General features: G+C 30.7%; 2 protein-coding genes and 1 long non-coding RNA gene across 3 annotated transcripts; all 3 read right to left on the bottom strand.

Annotated features, from left to right (window-relative positions):
* Positions 1–4274: 4274 nt before the first annotated feature.
* LOC148543728 (uncharacterized) lies at positions 4275–4707 on the bottom strand. The gene is made up of 2 exons (XR_015899795.1): positions 4579–4707; positions 4275–4460 (listed from the first exon to the last, which is right to left on the bottom strand). It is a non-coding gene; the product is annotated as an uncharacterized LOC148543728 (long non-coding RNA).
* A 354-nt stretch (positions 4708–5061) lies between these two features.
* On the bottom strand, positions 5062–8016 carry FLU (Tetratricopeptide repeat (TPR)-like superfamily protein). The gene is made up of 5 exons (XM_016321005.3): positions 7782–8016; positions 7586–7671; positions 7324–7486; positions 5915–6235; positions 5062–5756 (listed from the first exon to the last, which is right to left on the bottom strand). The coding sequence occupies exons 1-5, from the start codon at positions 8014–8016 to the stop codon at positions 5554–5556; spliced, it is 1008 nt and encodes a 335-aa protein (XP_016176491.2). The 3' UTR covers positions 5062–5553.
* Positions 8017–11361: 3345 nt separating this feature from the next.
* On the bottom strand, positions 11362–14667 carry LOC107616977 (FBD-associated F-box protein At4g10400-like). Its single transcript, XM_016318825.3, has 3 exons — positions 13512–14667; positions 13171–13431; positions 11362–11665 (listed from the first exon to the last, which is right to left on the bottom strand). The coding sequence occupies exons 1-3, from the start codon at positions 14562–14564 to the stop codon at positions 11630–11632; spliced, it is 1350 nt and encodes a 449-aa protein (XP_016174311.1). The 5' UTR covers positions 14565–14667; the 3' UTR covers positions 11362–11629.
* Between the last annotated feature and the right edge of the window lie 394 nt (positions 14668–15061).

Below are 15061 nucleotides of genomic sequence, written 5' to 3'. Positions count from 1 at the left end.
CCTCTCCTCTGTCTTGTTCTTCAGGGGCAGAATTGACCATTGCAATAGCAGACAGATCTGCCATATGATCCTCCTCAGTTGAATTATCAAAAGAATCTGATAAATTGAATGTATCAGATGTATCCTCAGTGAATTTATCATCCATTGCTACGTGTGCACTCGGCATACCTATGGTCCTACTAGGAGTTGGCGATCCTTCTTTAATTTCTTTTTCTTTAGCAGAGGTCTTGCTGGGTTTTTCTCTATAAGCTTCCCCTCTAAAGAAATCTACTGCTGTCCATGGTGATCTTGGTCTTGGTTCATGAGACCCTTTGATTGGAGACCTGTGGGTTAGACAATGTGATTTTTCCTTTTTGGTGAAATCTCTGGACAAGATAGTTTGTTTTGAAGATACTATCATAATCAAGCATATTAGGAGGAGGTTGTTGTGGAGGGGTAAAGATAGGAGAATATGTGGGATATGGTGGTGGATACATGGATAGTAGATATATGGCCAAGGCTTGTGGTTTGGATTATCTCAGCCTATCTTCCTCAATTTGTTTGAGTTGTGCTTTAATGCGCGTCAACTCTTGATCTTTTTTGTGAAACTCAGGACCAAAGTACTGAATTTGGATGTACGTCTTGAGGTCTTGATCAATTTGTTGAGCTAGCCTAGTTAGGCATTCTTTCAATTCATTGACTTGGGCTTGCACAGAATACACTTGTGTAGACAACTAGTCAATTTTGTCAACAAGTGTTTCTAAGGTATGGTCAATCCTTAGCAAGACTTTATTTTTAGCTGACAGCATTTTCAGTCTGCCAGTTTAGGACCTCTTCTTGTGACGTGGTTGACTAGTAGCCTTGTGGAGTTACTCCCTTATGGGTCATATGGTCTTCGTGTGATTTGCTGGTCATCAGTGGTAACCTGAAGAGGAAGAAACTCTTGGTCATAAGGTCGAATAGTAGCGACACACAGTAGAGCAATTGGACTGCTCAAATGGTGATTTTTGAAGATTTTTTGGGATCTCTTCTTAAGATTGAATCTGGGTGTTTCATTAGGTTCATCTGGTGGGTAGAATCTTAATGAAACAGTACAGCTCTGCTTCTTTTTCTTTTTTCTTGACTCTTTTCAAGTAGTCTTCTTCCTCAAAGTCGCCCCATGAGTCACAGTCACAGTCAGAATCACACATACTTAGATCAACATCCCATATAAAATGAACATTAATGTGTGAGGCATAAACAGGTTTTCCTTCTTAGCATGTTGGTATTCTTTAAGGCGAAGTCTCTGGTATGGATATATCAAAATATCTATACCTCTGGATCATACGTGTGTGAGTTCAATAAGAGACACGTGCTCGTTATGGATAACCTGCAAAATCAGTCCTTTAAAAAAGTGTCATTGCAATAGCAGTGTGTCAGAAACTTTGTTCAGAAGTAGTCTTGTGAGAGCAGGAAGATTATTTGCTAATGTGATATTATTAATAGAATGTTAGGAATAAAAATTTTTTGGCCATGGACTTCGTGGGTTTAACGAAATTTTGGCCAGATTGTTAGGCATGAAGAATATGGGACGAGAATGGTTTATGTTTTGAAATCCATAAGGGAAAGAGGAAAAATATTTTAATGAAATGGAAAGAAAAAAGAAAAAAGAAAAAATAAGAGTGGTCTGAAGATCCAATAAAATTGAAAAACAGTGGCATAGTGCTACATTGAAAATATGTGAACATTAAGAAAATAAAAAAATTTAATAATTATAAATTTTACATTTCTTAAGTATTTCATAATGCATTGGTGCCATATCTAAATTTTAATATTTTTTTTATTTTATCGAAAACTGAATGGATTGAACCAGAAAGTCAAAAATCTAATTAAATATTATTTATCAATTAAAAGAGATAATATATTATATATATACATAACGTTATTATTCTCAGTTAACAAAATTATTAAGAAATGTTAACATGCAAAATAAAAATATTTTTAATTTTGTATTATCACTTTATTCTCAATATATTATTCTTGCTCCGACAAAATTTATAAAAAAAATAATTCTATTAATTATGCCCATTAACATTGTTATTACAATAACAAATATTTTCGTTATCTTTAATTATAAGGTTCATTAAATTTGTTGGTAATTTCTAAAGTCTATATTTATTTGAACGAGTAATGTTATAAGTCTTTTTATGAACTAAGTCTAACTAAATTAAATAATAAAATAAAATAAAATTTGTTGATAACTGCTAAGGTCCATTATTCAATATTAAAATAAAATAATGTTATTGTAAATGAGATATTTTTTAATCAACGCGGTTATTATTGAAACATGAAAGCAAAATTCGCTGTAAAAAAATATAGTTGAATGGTATTTATGCCATCCATTTTGAATGAATCTTTGAAGTAATATAACAAAATTAGGTGTTTATTTTGGTACGATGATAAATTTATATAAATTAGTATGATAAAAATATATTATAGGCTATATGTCGTCTTTTTATTTTATTGTTTAACTTAGTTAGACTTTGTTCATAAAAAGCCTTATAGCATTACTTAAATAAATATGGGCTTTAGAAATTACCAACAAATTTAATGAACTTTATGATTAAAGATAACGAAAATATGTTATTGTAATAACAATGTTAATGGGCATAATTAATAGAATTACTTTTATTTTTATAAATTTTATCGGAACAAGAATAATATATTAAGAATAAATAGATAATATGAAACTAAAAATACTTCTTATTTTGTATGTTAACATTTTTTAATAATTCTGTTAACTGAGAATAAGAATGTTATGTATATATATATTACCTCTCTTAATTGATGAGTAATATTTAATTAGATTTTTGACCTTCTAGTCCATTCAATTTTCAATAAAATAAATAAAAATATTAAAATTTAGATATGACATCAATACATTATGAAATACTTAAGAAACATAAAATTTATAATTATTAATTTTTTTTATTTTTTAATGTTCACATATTTTTAATGTAGCACTATGCCTGTTTTTCAATCTTATTGAATCTTCATGCCACTCTTATTTTTTCTTTTTTCTTTTTTCTTTCTATTTCATTAAAATGTTTTTTCTCCTTTTCTAATGGGTTTCAAAACATAGACAGTTCTCTTCCTATATTCTTCACGCCCAACAATCTGGCCAAAATTTCGTTAAGCCCACGAAGTTCATGGCCCAAAAAATTTTATCCCTAACATTCCATTAATAATATCACATTAGCAAATAATCCTCCTACCCTCACAAGACCACTTCTAAACAAAGTTTCTGACCCACTGCTATTGCAGTGGCACTTTTTTAAAGGACTGATTTTGCAGGTTATCGATAACGAACACGCATCTCTTATTGGACTCACACACGTATGATCCAGAGGTATAAATATTTTGATATATCATACCAGAGACTTTGCCATTCTTTAAATGTGGTATTTAGGAGTACAATCTTTGCTGTCACAGGTAAGCCTTTCCTGCCATGTAAGGTCAGAATTAACCTTATTGCTCCTAGATGTAAATGAGTGTATCCTTGTTGCAAGAAATCACGAATAAGATCTTGTGGGATCTCAATTGTGACATACTGCTGTAGCTTGAAGACCATATTGTTATAAATGTGAGATCTGGATAATTTCTTTGACAGGGGGTGTAGAGTTTCTGGTGATGAAATGACGGATATTGGTTATGGCTGAATGTTTTTATCTGTAGTAAAAAGTGTATGGTTTTATGAGTGGTTGCTAGGTTACAAGCATCTTTGAATCTTCTGGAACATGGATAATTTCTACGAGATTCTCAATTTTATTGGACAAGATTTTCTTAAGTGTTGAGGGTACTCTTTCGATGATAAGGGCTGTATTATGAAAAACAAACTGATTAGGTTCGAAACTAGACATTTGTTCAAGGTCTCTCCTACTTCCTATCATCTTTAATATGCTTTCTCTTTGCATAAGATTTCAGGCTCTGATACCACAGAGATAAATCCAGGCGTATTCGTAAAAGAGAAGGTCAGATTCAATAGATGTTTTGTACCTATATCCTGACAGACCTATAATAATCTCAACACAGAGGTCGTTAATGGAACTCTTAACAAGAATATTTAATCCTTCGAAAAATCTCTTATAATAAGTGCACCCGAGTTCGAGACTTGGCTTAGACTAATATCAAATGAGAGCCCTTAATATTGGGTGTGTGAATGTATAGTGTGCTTACTAGCTAATTTGGTGTGCCTGTTTGTTAAAACATCACGAAAAAGCTGCGTTGTCGGAGTAATTCTTCAACGCACCATTATATTAGAAGCTTATACTTCACACTTGATGTCATGTTTCTTAATAATTATGTGTTCAAGAAATGAGATATAAATACAGATCAGAAAGAGTATGATTATTATAACTGAATAAGAAATCCAAGTTTAGCATTCCCTACATACATGAGCACTTTTCCTCAATGTGTAGACATGGCACGCAGTTATACACCGTCTGTCCCAGGATTTGGGGTTATGCCTTGGAAAATAATAAAAATTTAAATTCGCATAGCAATAGCAATATCAAATGTATCTGATATAAGATGAAAATAAACTTGGAGACAACAATGTACCTCGATGAATTCTTTACTGCAAAAAAATGTGGGTTCAAGCTCAATGAAATAGGTTCTGATTTTCTGGGCAGCATCTTGAGAGCAAGAGCTTCACAAGAAGCAGATCCTAATCCAGATATTCATGTCTCCCAACACCTAAGTGTTTGATCCTTGGTGGAGCCGTGGAGGGACAAAACTGGCAATGCATGAGTTTCGAAAATTCTACATAATACAAAGTACATAAAGACCAATAAAAAGGAAATAGGTAAACATGCAAGCAGAATGATTGAATCAATCAAGTAGCTAGTTTATACTTACGAAAGTTGGTTGATAGATAAAGAGCACGAATGATGTGAAGACTCCATGTTGAGCTCCACATTCACTTCCAATCGACTAGAACAATGCCGGAAAAACATGGAAGGTATGCCGGCACTATAATGATAATATTGATGATAATAAATTGGAAGCAATAATGTTGACCTTCTTCAGATTAGAGCAACTAGATAACACCAAATCCTTGAGTTGAGCACTTGAAATATTAATCCTCTAAGGCATAAAGCAATTATTCAATTACAAACTCTCAAGGAAACGGAATTTAAGAAACAGTTCAAGAAGCAACTTGCCTACAAAATTACTTTCAAACATGATACAATCAACGATCTCAAATTTCTACAACTATCAAAATTCAACCTGCAAGGCATATAGCACACTAATATAGTTTCACAAGATTTGGAGAATCAATGTAAAACCTCGTCTATTGCTTCTAATGTTAACTCCCTTGAGATCATGTAGACCATACATCCTTAATGATTTCAAAAAGGGTATGCACAACATCGACTTCAAATTCAAATGGACAGTTTTAGCATATGAACTCTGAGTCAAGAAAAACGTGGATTTGGTAGAGCCAAAATCCTTGAGAAACACATTGTGACTAGCCATCAGAAAACTCAAACTAATTCTAAATTCGGTACATGTAAGGAATTTCAGAGTGACTGATTAGTCCTTTTCAAGCCTTGCAATGTACTTGTCATAGAATTGACCTGCCCTTTCAAGATCTCCAAGCTCAGTGTAACAATCAGCAATTGCTCCAAAAGCTTCTGTGTTCCCAGAGTCCTCTCCTTCTCTTTCAGAGATGGCCAGAACCATCGAATGATACTTTACAGCATCCCTATATTTTCCCTGTCTTTGAAGTGAAGCACCTGAAATATGCATGTAATATTTACATTGTGTTCATGGAGCTGCTTGTAAAATCATTCACTCAATAATGCACATAAAAGTTTAAAACACATACACATGAACACACAGAGGGAAAACCAAAGACAGAACATTTATGAGCAAAACAGGAACGATAACAAACCTAGACCTCTAGCAGCTTTTTTCTCCTCAATAGGATCATTCAGATTTTGGGCAAGTTCAAGTGCAATCTTAAACTCAGTAAATGCTTTATCTGGCTGCTGATTCCTTAGATAGTTCTTTCCATTTTTCAACTTAGAAATTAGTTCCTGCTTCTTCGGGTCAACAATAACCTCATTATCAGGTATCCTACCACCAACAGGAGCATAGCTCAAGCTAGGGGCGTAGGACTCAATTTTAGCCTGCTTCCTTAAAGCTTGATTGATCTGGAGCAACTGCTCATTCACCTTCTGTAATTCTGCCTTCCTTTGCCGGGCAAGCAACCCTGCCATAAGATTTATGGTTTCAAGAAAAGCAAAGTATAACAATTATGAATGAGTATACATTAAATGCATCTACTATAGTTTAGCAAAAGCACTAGTTAGTATAAACTGTGATGTACAGAAATAACATATCAAAAGATAAAAACTACTGTTACTTTTTCCTATCAAATTATTTTTATTTATTTTTTCTTCTATTTCCTATTTTCTTTCCCCTTAGCTTCATTACGGTGTCTTCTCTTAACACAAATCCCATTTATTTCCCAGTGATTCCCTCGAAACCCCCTTCCTTTTTTGGTCTACAGCAGAACCTCTCAACTAACAAGGTGATGTCTTCCAGAGTCCCACCTCCCAAACCCCAACAATGGGCAATCCCTTGAGAATCTCTAAGGAATCTGGTGTTCATGGAGGCGTGTATAATAATGGCACACTCTGGTGCACAAGCATCCCTCGTAAACGTACGGTTTGGGAAGTTCCGGACACAACAGGTGTAATGTAGGCCATCTACCCTAATAAAACAAACACTCGAGAATTTCTGGATTCGACACAAGAATTTCAAATTTCATGCTTCATATAGATTACTCTTAAACCATACTCTTGTATTTGTATATCTTAAACAAAGACAAAACGATAGCAGATGAACTAAACCAACAAATAAAAACCAATATCTCGAAACACAACGAAGTTGTACTCTATAAGTCCTTGTAGATCAAAACATAAACGTTTGGACGGGAGACAGACAAAAACTCAATTAAGTCTTTATATTGTATTTGATGTAAAATATACTGAACTGAATTATGTCTCGATATCATAGTTGATTTAAGATAAATATGGAGACTAAAGATAAATTTGGAATTTAAAAAGTTAAATAAAAGTATTTTTGGAAAGAAATATTATAAAAGTTCAATCTCTGTCCCTAAACATTTCAGTCTTCTATCCCACTTTTTGAAGGTACTTAAAAGTACTGAAATTTTGTGTCCGTGAACTGAAATTTTAGTTGGATCACCAAACACTATACTCAGTCCCAGTCTCCCGGTCTCGGTCCCAAGAAAGAAACGCAGACAAACATACTTGGAAGCTCATACAACCTTACCTCCTACAGTAGCTCCAATGAGGGCTACTGCTAGCAGTATGGGCATATTGAATAGAGAATTATCAGCCTCACATGTTTCGGCCAACGCTTTGGAAGGAACAGAGTACATCAAAACATTGGTGGCCACAAACATGAGAGATGGGAACCTTTGTTGTATGTGTTCCTGAAGAGGCATGGCAATTAGGCAAACAATTCCAATCAATTTTCAAACAGAACTCACAAACATTACAATACACAGTGTGTTAGTCACTCAATCACTAACCATCGGAATTCGAACTCCACAAGAAGCATCATCACATGTAACTTTAAGGCAAGGAACAAGTTTGAAAGAAAGGCAAACGAATTTTCCTGATTCATTGAGAAATAAGAGTTATCACTATCTTAAAAATCTGCATCACACTAAGCTTAGGTGAATTAAGGAAAGATTTGCAAGTAAGATAGAGAGAAGAGAAACTGACGAGTAAAGTGGGGCTTGTTGTGGTCGGAGAAATGAGGTTGAGGGCGAGGGCGGGAGAGAAAGGTGGGGCAACGGAGGACCACCGCCATGAGCGACGGCGAAGTGGCGTTGCAAGTTGGAAGTTGGAAATGGCGAGGGAGAGTGAAAGGATAAACGCTTCCTGTGTGTGTGCTGCTCTGCTGGGTTATGATTGATGCTGTCTCGTTCAAAAGTTTAGCGACTTGGGTCCCTCTCATCTCGGCAAGGAAAAGTATAAATAATCAACAATATTTTTAAATTATTTAATTGATAATTGTTCATGTTATTTAAGATGATTATTATTTATTTAGTATTTTCCTTTCGTTAAATATTCAAATTACTTTATTATTTTAATTTTCTTTTCAGTAAAAATGAATTAGATCATTTTAAATTCTAAGCATTCCGTCGTCATAATATTCACACATACTATACATTTAGACTATATTTACAAAAAAGACATTGATTAAATTAAGTTTTTTTATTATATTTAATTTAAAATAAATATAAAGATTAAGAGATAATTTAAAATTAAAAAAATTAAATGATAATATTTTTTAACAAAAATATTATTAAATTTTTAATTTTTGTTATCAAAATTTCTGTTTTTAAAATTGTGTTTGATTTTTAAAACATGACAAAATAATATATAAATAATAAAAATATAAAAATTAATGTTTTTATATTTTATTTAATAATAAATTAAAATAAATTATAAAAATTTATTTTATTTTTTTTAATTTAAAAATATATATATTAATAAAATGTATAATTATAAAAAATTAATAATAATAATAAAAAAATTAAAAAATAAATTGTATTTTTGTTAATGTCTTAATTTTTTTGTATAATTATAAAATGTACTAATTTAATATTTATAAATACAAAATTCATGTTTTATCTTACAAATATAATTTTGTGTTTTTATTTTAATTTTTTTTTATCTTATAAAATCTTATAAACAAACGCATTCTCATTCTGATAGACTTCTAAGTCTCTAATTCGGATCTACTTGTTGTAACGAAAAGATCATAAGTACTAGGCTAAGGCTTTTTGTGCTGGGAAGGCCTTCTTGATCATATTCCAGGTGAGGCTTTCAACAAGAAATTATCAGTGTAAAATTGGGCCTTAATTTATAGACCTAATTGGAAGTTCCTATATTATGCCAAAGATACATGAACGAAATAAAAACTTAGGCCCATCAATTTGGAAGTGGATAATCCAAATTCTCCATGTGAGACTTGAGAGTGTTTTGGTCAACATCGTCACTTCATGACCAAAAACCAAAAAAAAAACACCACTTTGTCCATGGGTTTGTATATGAAATTATGAACAAATTGTGGGTTTCATTCCGCTGATGCACTTTATATAACGTGCACACACATATACATATACATATACATGTATATATGTATGCACATTGTATGTATAAATATGCTATCTGTATATTAAAATTAATCACTAAAATTAACTATCAGTATAAAAATACATATTAAAATATAAATATATATTAAAAATAAATTAAACCACATATATATTTATACACAAATATATTAATAACTGATTTTGATGTATAAATAGTATTTTTGTTGTACATATACACCATCGGTCTATTTTACAAACTGTTGTAAAGAATCTATGATTTTAGTATGTGCATTGACCTGAAAAATAAGGGAAAAAGGTTCAGTCTTCTGCTAGTTATTTCTAACTTGGTTCAGTCTTCTGCTACTTATTTCTAAATTGGCACGATTTATTAAAGAAATTCATCTATTTTAATAACCACAAGTTTTAAGCTAGATTAATCTGTGTTTAGTTAGGAATTTCACAACCAACGAATGTGATTTAAGGAGTAATATGGGTTTTTGCGTTGGAAGCAGAGTCACGGGAGCCATGCATGGAATTCACAACCAACGAATTGCAGACCCTCGTCACCAAAAAGTGACAGCTTCTGTTATTTTGGACTATTATTTTAATAAAAAAAAAATTATTTATTTTTATTTGATAAATTTTTAATAATAAAAATAAAAATATTAAAAAAATAAAAAATATTTTTTTAAAAAAATTGTAATTTATATTTTAAAAAAAAATTAATATTTTTTATGTAATAAATAAATAAAAAAATATTTTTATACTGTTATATCTAAATATAATTGATAAATAAAAAAATTTTAAGTTCACCCAAACAAATAAAATTATTATTCATTGATTTTATTATTTTTAATCTTAAAAATAGTTAAACTTTAAACTTAATTAACTACATAAAATTTTTATAACAAAAATTACTGTATTTTTTATTTAAAAAATAAAAAATTAAATATGGGTATATATACTAATTTAATATTTTTCATTTTTTTATTTAAGGTTCAAAATGTTTAATATTTGGACCGTTTCAAAATTCTGTCTGAGACATTTTTTATTAAGTTTGAATTAATAATAAAATTTTATATTTTTATATTTTAATTAATATTTTTTATATTATGTGATATTATTTTTGTTTTAGAATAACATATATATATATTTAAAAAATTTGTTCCCATATGAGACAAAGAAAATTTGTACTATTTCTTCCCCGATAAAGCAAAGGATAGGCTCGTTGGCAGTTAGTACAAGGGAGATGAGTTATTAGAAGGGAGATGAGATAGTGTGACAGTGGTAGTGATAGTAAATAGGAGGCAATGATACTGGTTGTAATGGCGGTGACAGTGATGATAGGTGAAGACAGAGAGTGGTAATAAAGAAGAGTTTGAGTGGTGACGGGATTAAAGATCGAGGGGGTGATTTTAGGATTAGGTTAAACTAAAAAGTATGTAGTTTAAAATTTTAAATAATTTTTTAGAAGTTGAGTAGTTTTATTAATAAAAATTTATTTTTTTTATGGATATAAAATATTTTTTGTTAAATAAATTTATTAATATTTTATAATTTCGTGAGTTGAAATAATATTTATTCTTTTATTATACTAGGAATGATTTTTTTTTCAAGATCATAGATAAAGATCAGATTGAATAAATATATATAAATTATAAAAATATTAGACAACTAAACACTTTGTACAATCAATTTTAACTAAGTACTTAAAAATAAAAATTTACCCACACTACAATAATATAGATTATTTTTTAAGGTTATAATGTGTAAAAAAAATTAAAATTTGTCAAAAAAATAAATTTTGATTCTATTTTAATTATGAAAATATGTTAATAAAAATTTTGTCAAAAATAGTATTTTTAACATATAAGTGATTGTGAAAAGATTTAAATCTTATTTTGATAAATATTGGCTGTCAAAAATAATTTGTTAAAAAATTTTGAGAACATATTTTCTGTGATACTTATTAATTGTCAAAAATACTATTTATTTTGACACTTATTGATTATAAAATATTTTCAACAAAAAATTTTAACAAAGAATGAAATAAGATCTTGAAACTAAAGAATAAATTGAGATTTTGAAGATAAAGAATGAGTAGTATAATCCTAAACTGAGAGCAGTGTGATGTCAAAATTAACAGAGCTCAAAGAAGAAGGAAAATAGTGGAGTAAATTGAAAACAAATGAGTATCAAAATTGAGGAGTAATTTTCTACGGTCAAATTATTCATCAAGAAAACATAAAAAATTTGACATTTGTGATATTTGTCAAAAATATATATTAATTTTGACATTTAATTATGGTGTTAAAAAATAAAATGTTAAAATAACTCTATTTTCTTGTAGTGTGGCCACGGGTCTCTCTTTTTTATTACCTTCTTGTCTACTTCTTGGTCTACTTCTTCACCTTCTCCATTCTCTATTCATCGTTCTCTTATTCTAATACATTGTTATTGATGTCGTTCTCATCGTGGCGCCTTCTTCTTCTTCTCCTCCTCCTCCTATATATATATTTAACAAATTTACTAAGTACAAAAATTTGGATACATAGCATACATTCTAAAACAGTAGCAATAGAATTATTTATGAATTATGCAACAAAATTATTAAATATAAAAATTTTAAAACGCAGCACAAATTAGTTATGTATAAAATTTTTGTGATATATCGATAATTTTATGCACTATGTAAAATTTTTTATGCTACATGTAAAATTTTTTATATTATATCAATAAATTTATATATTATATATAAAAAATTTTGCTACATCAATATGAAGTGTGAAAAAAGGTGTGTAATATATGTACAAGTTGATTTTTGTTGGATTTGTATCGATTTAGTTAAACTTAGTCACAAAAATACTTACATGTTTATCATGTTCGTATAGATTATAATTTGTTGGAGAGAACTAGAGAAATTCTATCTTTGTTACATAGATAAAATAGATAAGGGAAGTTCTCTGGTGACCAAGGTAATAGTGGTCAAGGGTGACCAAAGATTGACCCACAAATAAGAAGTTAACATATGGGATTGTTGATTACAATGAGAATCATTTTTAATATATGTTTTTGTGAATTACATTAAAATAAGGAGTCATAATTTTCACAAATTTTCAAAAAAAATTTTGTGGGTCTTCGACAATATAGACAAAAAATTGGAAAAGCTAAATTATAAGAAAAAAAACAAGAAAAATATAAATACACCGAAAAAAAAAGGGATAAACAAAAAACTGTGCGGTTAATAAAAATAAAAAACCAAATAAAAAAAATAAAAAATAAGAAACTATGATATTAATTTAAAGTTTATAAAAAAATATTATTTTTTTATTTTTAAATTTACCTAATTGAATTTCAAACCAACAAATTGAGTAAAATCTCATTTAATTAAAATATAAAAAATTACGTAAATATAAAAATAATAAACAAAAAATTTTATAAACTTTAAATTAATTTCGTAGTTTTTTATTTTTTATTTTTTTTACTTAGTTTCTCATTTTTATTAACTGCCCAGTTTTTTGTTTATCTTTTTTTCGGTGTATTTATATTTTTCTGTTTTTTCTTATAATTTAGCTTTTCCCATTTTTTGTTTATATTGTCGAAGGCCTACAAATTTTTTTTTTTTTAAATTTGTGAAAATTATAGCTCCTTGTTTTAATGTAATTCACAAAAATATATTTTTAAAATGATTCTCATTATAATCAACCATTCCACATGTCAACCTCTTATTTGTGAGTCAATCTTTAGTCACCCTTAGTCACTACTACCTTGGTTACCAGAGAACTTCCCAATAGATAAAGGTACCTAAGATAAAATCAATAATGAAGTAAAAGATATGTTGGAATCTATCAACACATCCACATTTGGGAGCTTCATTCACCTGAATGTTGTAAAGTTAAAATGGTATCCTTGTTGCTAAAATGATCTTGTTCCAATTCTGAAGTACCAACTTATTTGTATTTATAATTAGTAGGATACGTACACATAATGGTAAAGAGAACATATGGTACCTGATTCCAGCAAAAGTTAATTTGGCACGCCTTAGAACTCCTTGGGAAAAGGAATAATTCTTCTGGAAATCCTTTAGCTCTCGCACGATCCACCTGAATATCAAGTGACTCCAAAACAAGTCCATGTTGAAGAACATAGGCGAAAAAATCTCTATCATCTCTGGATTCAAAATATCTCTTGATTTTAATCAGTTGCAGATGTGATGCAAGACAAGTAGGAACCTTGACTGGGTGTTCCCATTTTCGTGACAGAAGTGGATCCTAGGAACAAAGAACAAATACACCTAAAAGAATAGCCAGCAAAACAACAAAGTTAAATAAACCATGAGAATATGAAATACCTTATCATAAGGGCTAGCGTTAAAAACAACAGCAAGAAGTTTAAGCATGGGACATTTCTGAAGCATATCCATGATGTATCTGGTGTCGAAACACCTAACAGTAAGCTCTAGCCTCTGTAAACAGGTAAATTCCGGAATAAGGTGCGGAGGAGCATCAGGTAAACAATCAAACACTAATAAACGCAGCACCAAAATCCTTATCCTGCAAAGCTTCACAAGAAACTTCAGCACAGGGAATTGCCAAGGAAGGTTGATGCTGGCTTCCTCCACGTTGTGCAAGTTGCGAACACGGATCTCGCGAAACCCCGACTCAACTTGGATATCAAGACGTTTAAGAGATGGTGTGTCTATAACAAACAATCTAAGAGGTTCCCAAAAACAAGATTTGGAGTGCAAACTCTTCAAAGAAGGAAAACAAATTCTCAATTGGCCTTGGCCCTCGCGTGATAGAACGATTGAGTCAAGAATAAGAGTCTCAAGAGCAGTGCAGTGAGAGAGAATCTCCTCCAAGTTACCAACAGAGGTTACGACATTATACAATTGCAGTGTCTTGAGTGATGGCAAGTGATAAGGGCACGACGATGAAAGCGGCGAAGGGATTGTTATGCCTCCGTTTAAACGGAGAGTCACGAGGGAAGTGCAACTGAGAACGCCGTTGGGAATAAAGACTCTGTGATAGGAGCGATCGACGAGGGAGAGTTGGAGGTTCAATTCCTCGAGGTTTGGCCCAAAAACCTTTCTAATGAACCACTCCACAGTGCTTTGATCGAATTGATCTACGTTGCAGGTGAGACGAAAGGTTCGAATTGGCGGCGCTTTGTGGCGGGAGAGAATCCAATTAACGGTGGCGAACAATCGCTTCCGTGAACTGAAGTCTGACCAGGTTTGGTTGCGGTTATGAAATTGAATTTGGTTGAAGTCGAAGTGTTGGAGGTCATGGCAGAGGTGGGTCCATCGGCGAGAGAGGACGGCGGTGAAGAAGGCGGTTTTTGTCGGGAGGAAGGAGAGGATGTGTAACAGTATGCAATCCGGCAGGTTGCTGATCCTGTCCATGGCGATTAGGGTTTCTTTGTCCCAGTTCCCACACAGTGCGGCAGTTCCCTCTTTTCCGTTCCCTCCAATCTATTTATTTTCCGTCCGTACCAAAAGATTCGGTGGCTCATAAGAAGGCATTGATTCAATGATTCTTCAAAGATATTATTCATAAAATAGTCTTAAAAACTTTAAAATATAATAAAAATAATTAATAAATCTTATATTTTTTATGAATAATAAAAAAATCTTGTATTTAGTAAATAATTTTTTTATTTGATCTGAATACGACATTTAAATAAATATTTGAAAGGTGGACAGTGGACACATAAAAAAGTTAGAACAAAATTTGATTTTGATTTTTTTATTTTTTAAAAAATATGATTATTCACAATAAAAAAAATTTATAAAATTAATTAACATAAAATTACCAAATTTAAGAATAAAAATATATTATTTTTTTAATAACAACTGTAAAACTTTGCAACAAAATCTTATTTCTAAAGCTACTTTTTTTT

The sequence above is a fragment of the Arachis ipaensis genome, chromosome B9 (assembly GCF_059453495.1).
Source record: "Arachis ipaensis isolate K30076 ecotype BB chromosome B9, ASM5945349v1, whole genome shotgun sequence".
Taxonomy (NCBI): Eukaryota; Viridiplantae; Streptophyta; class Magnoliopsida; order Fabales; family Fabaceae; genus Arachis; species Arachis ipaensis.
Note: the sequence above shows the minus strand (reverse complement) of the source record. Positions and strands in the feature narration are given on the sequence as shown.

What these genes read in the sequence shown, in the direction of transcription:
- LOC107616977 (XM_016318825.3), bottom strand. Translation starts at nt 14,564, where the DNA reads ATGGACAGGATCAGCAACCTGCCGGATTGCATACTGTTACACATCCTC. An exon ending in ACGCTAGCCCTTATGATAAG is followed by an intron (nt 13,432 to 13,511) that starts GTATTTCATATT and finishes CTTTGTTCCTAG; the next exon opens with GATCCACTTCTGTCACGAAA. An exon ending in TTAACTTTTGCTGGAATCAG is followed by an intron (nt 11,666 to 13,170) that starts GTACCATATGTT and finishes ATATATATATAG; the next exon opens with GAGGAGGAGGAGAAGAAGAA.
- FLU (XM_016321005.3), bottom strand. Translation starts at nt 8,016, where the DNA reads ATGAGAGGGACCCAAGTCGCTAAACTTTTGAACGAGACAGCATCAATC. An exon ending in GTGGAGTTCGAATTCCGATG is followed by an intron (nt 7,487 to 7,585) that starts GTTAGTGATTGA and finishes ATGCCTCTTCAG; the next exon opens with GAACACATACAACAAAGGTT. An exon ending in CATTGGAGCTACTGTAGGAG is followed by an intron (nt 6,236 to 7,323) that starts GTAAGGTTGTAT and finishes ATCTTATGGCAG; the next exon opens with GGTTGCTTGCCCGGCAAAGG.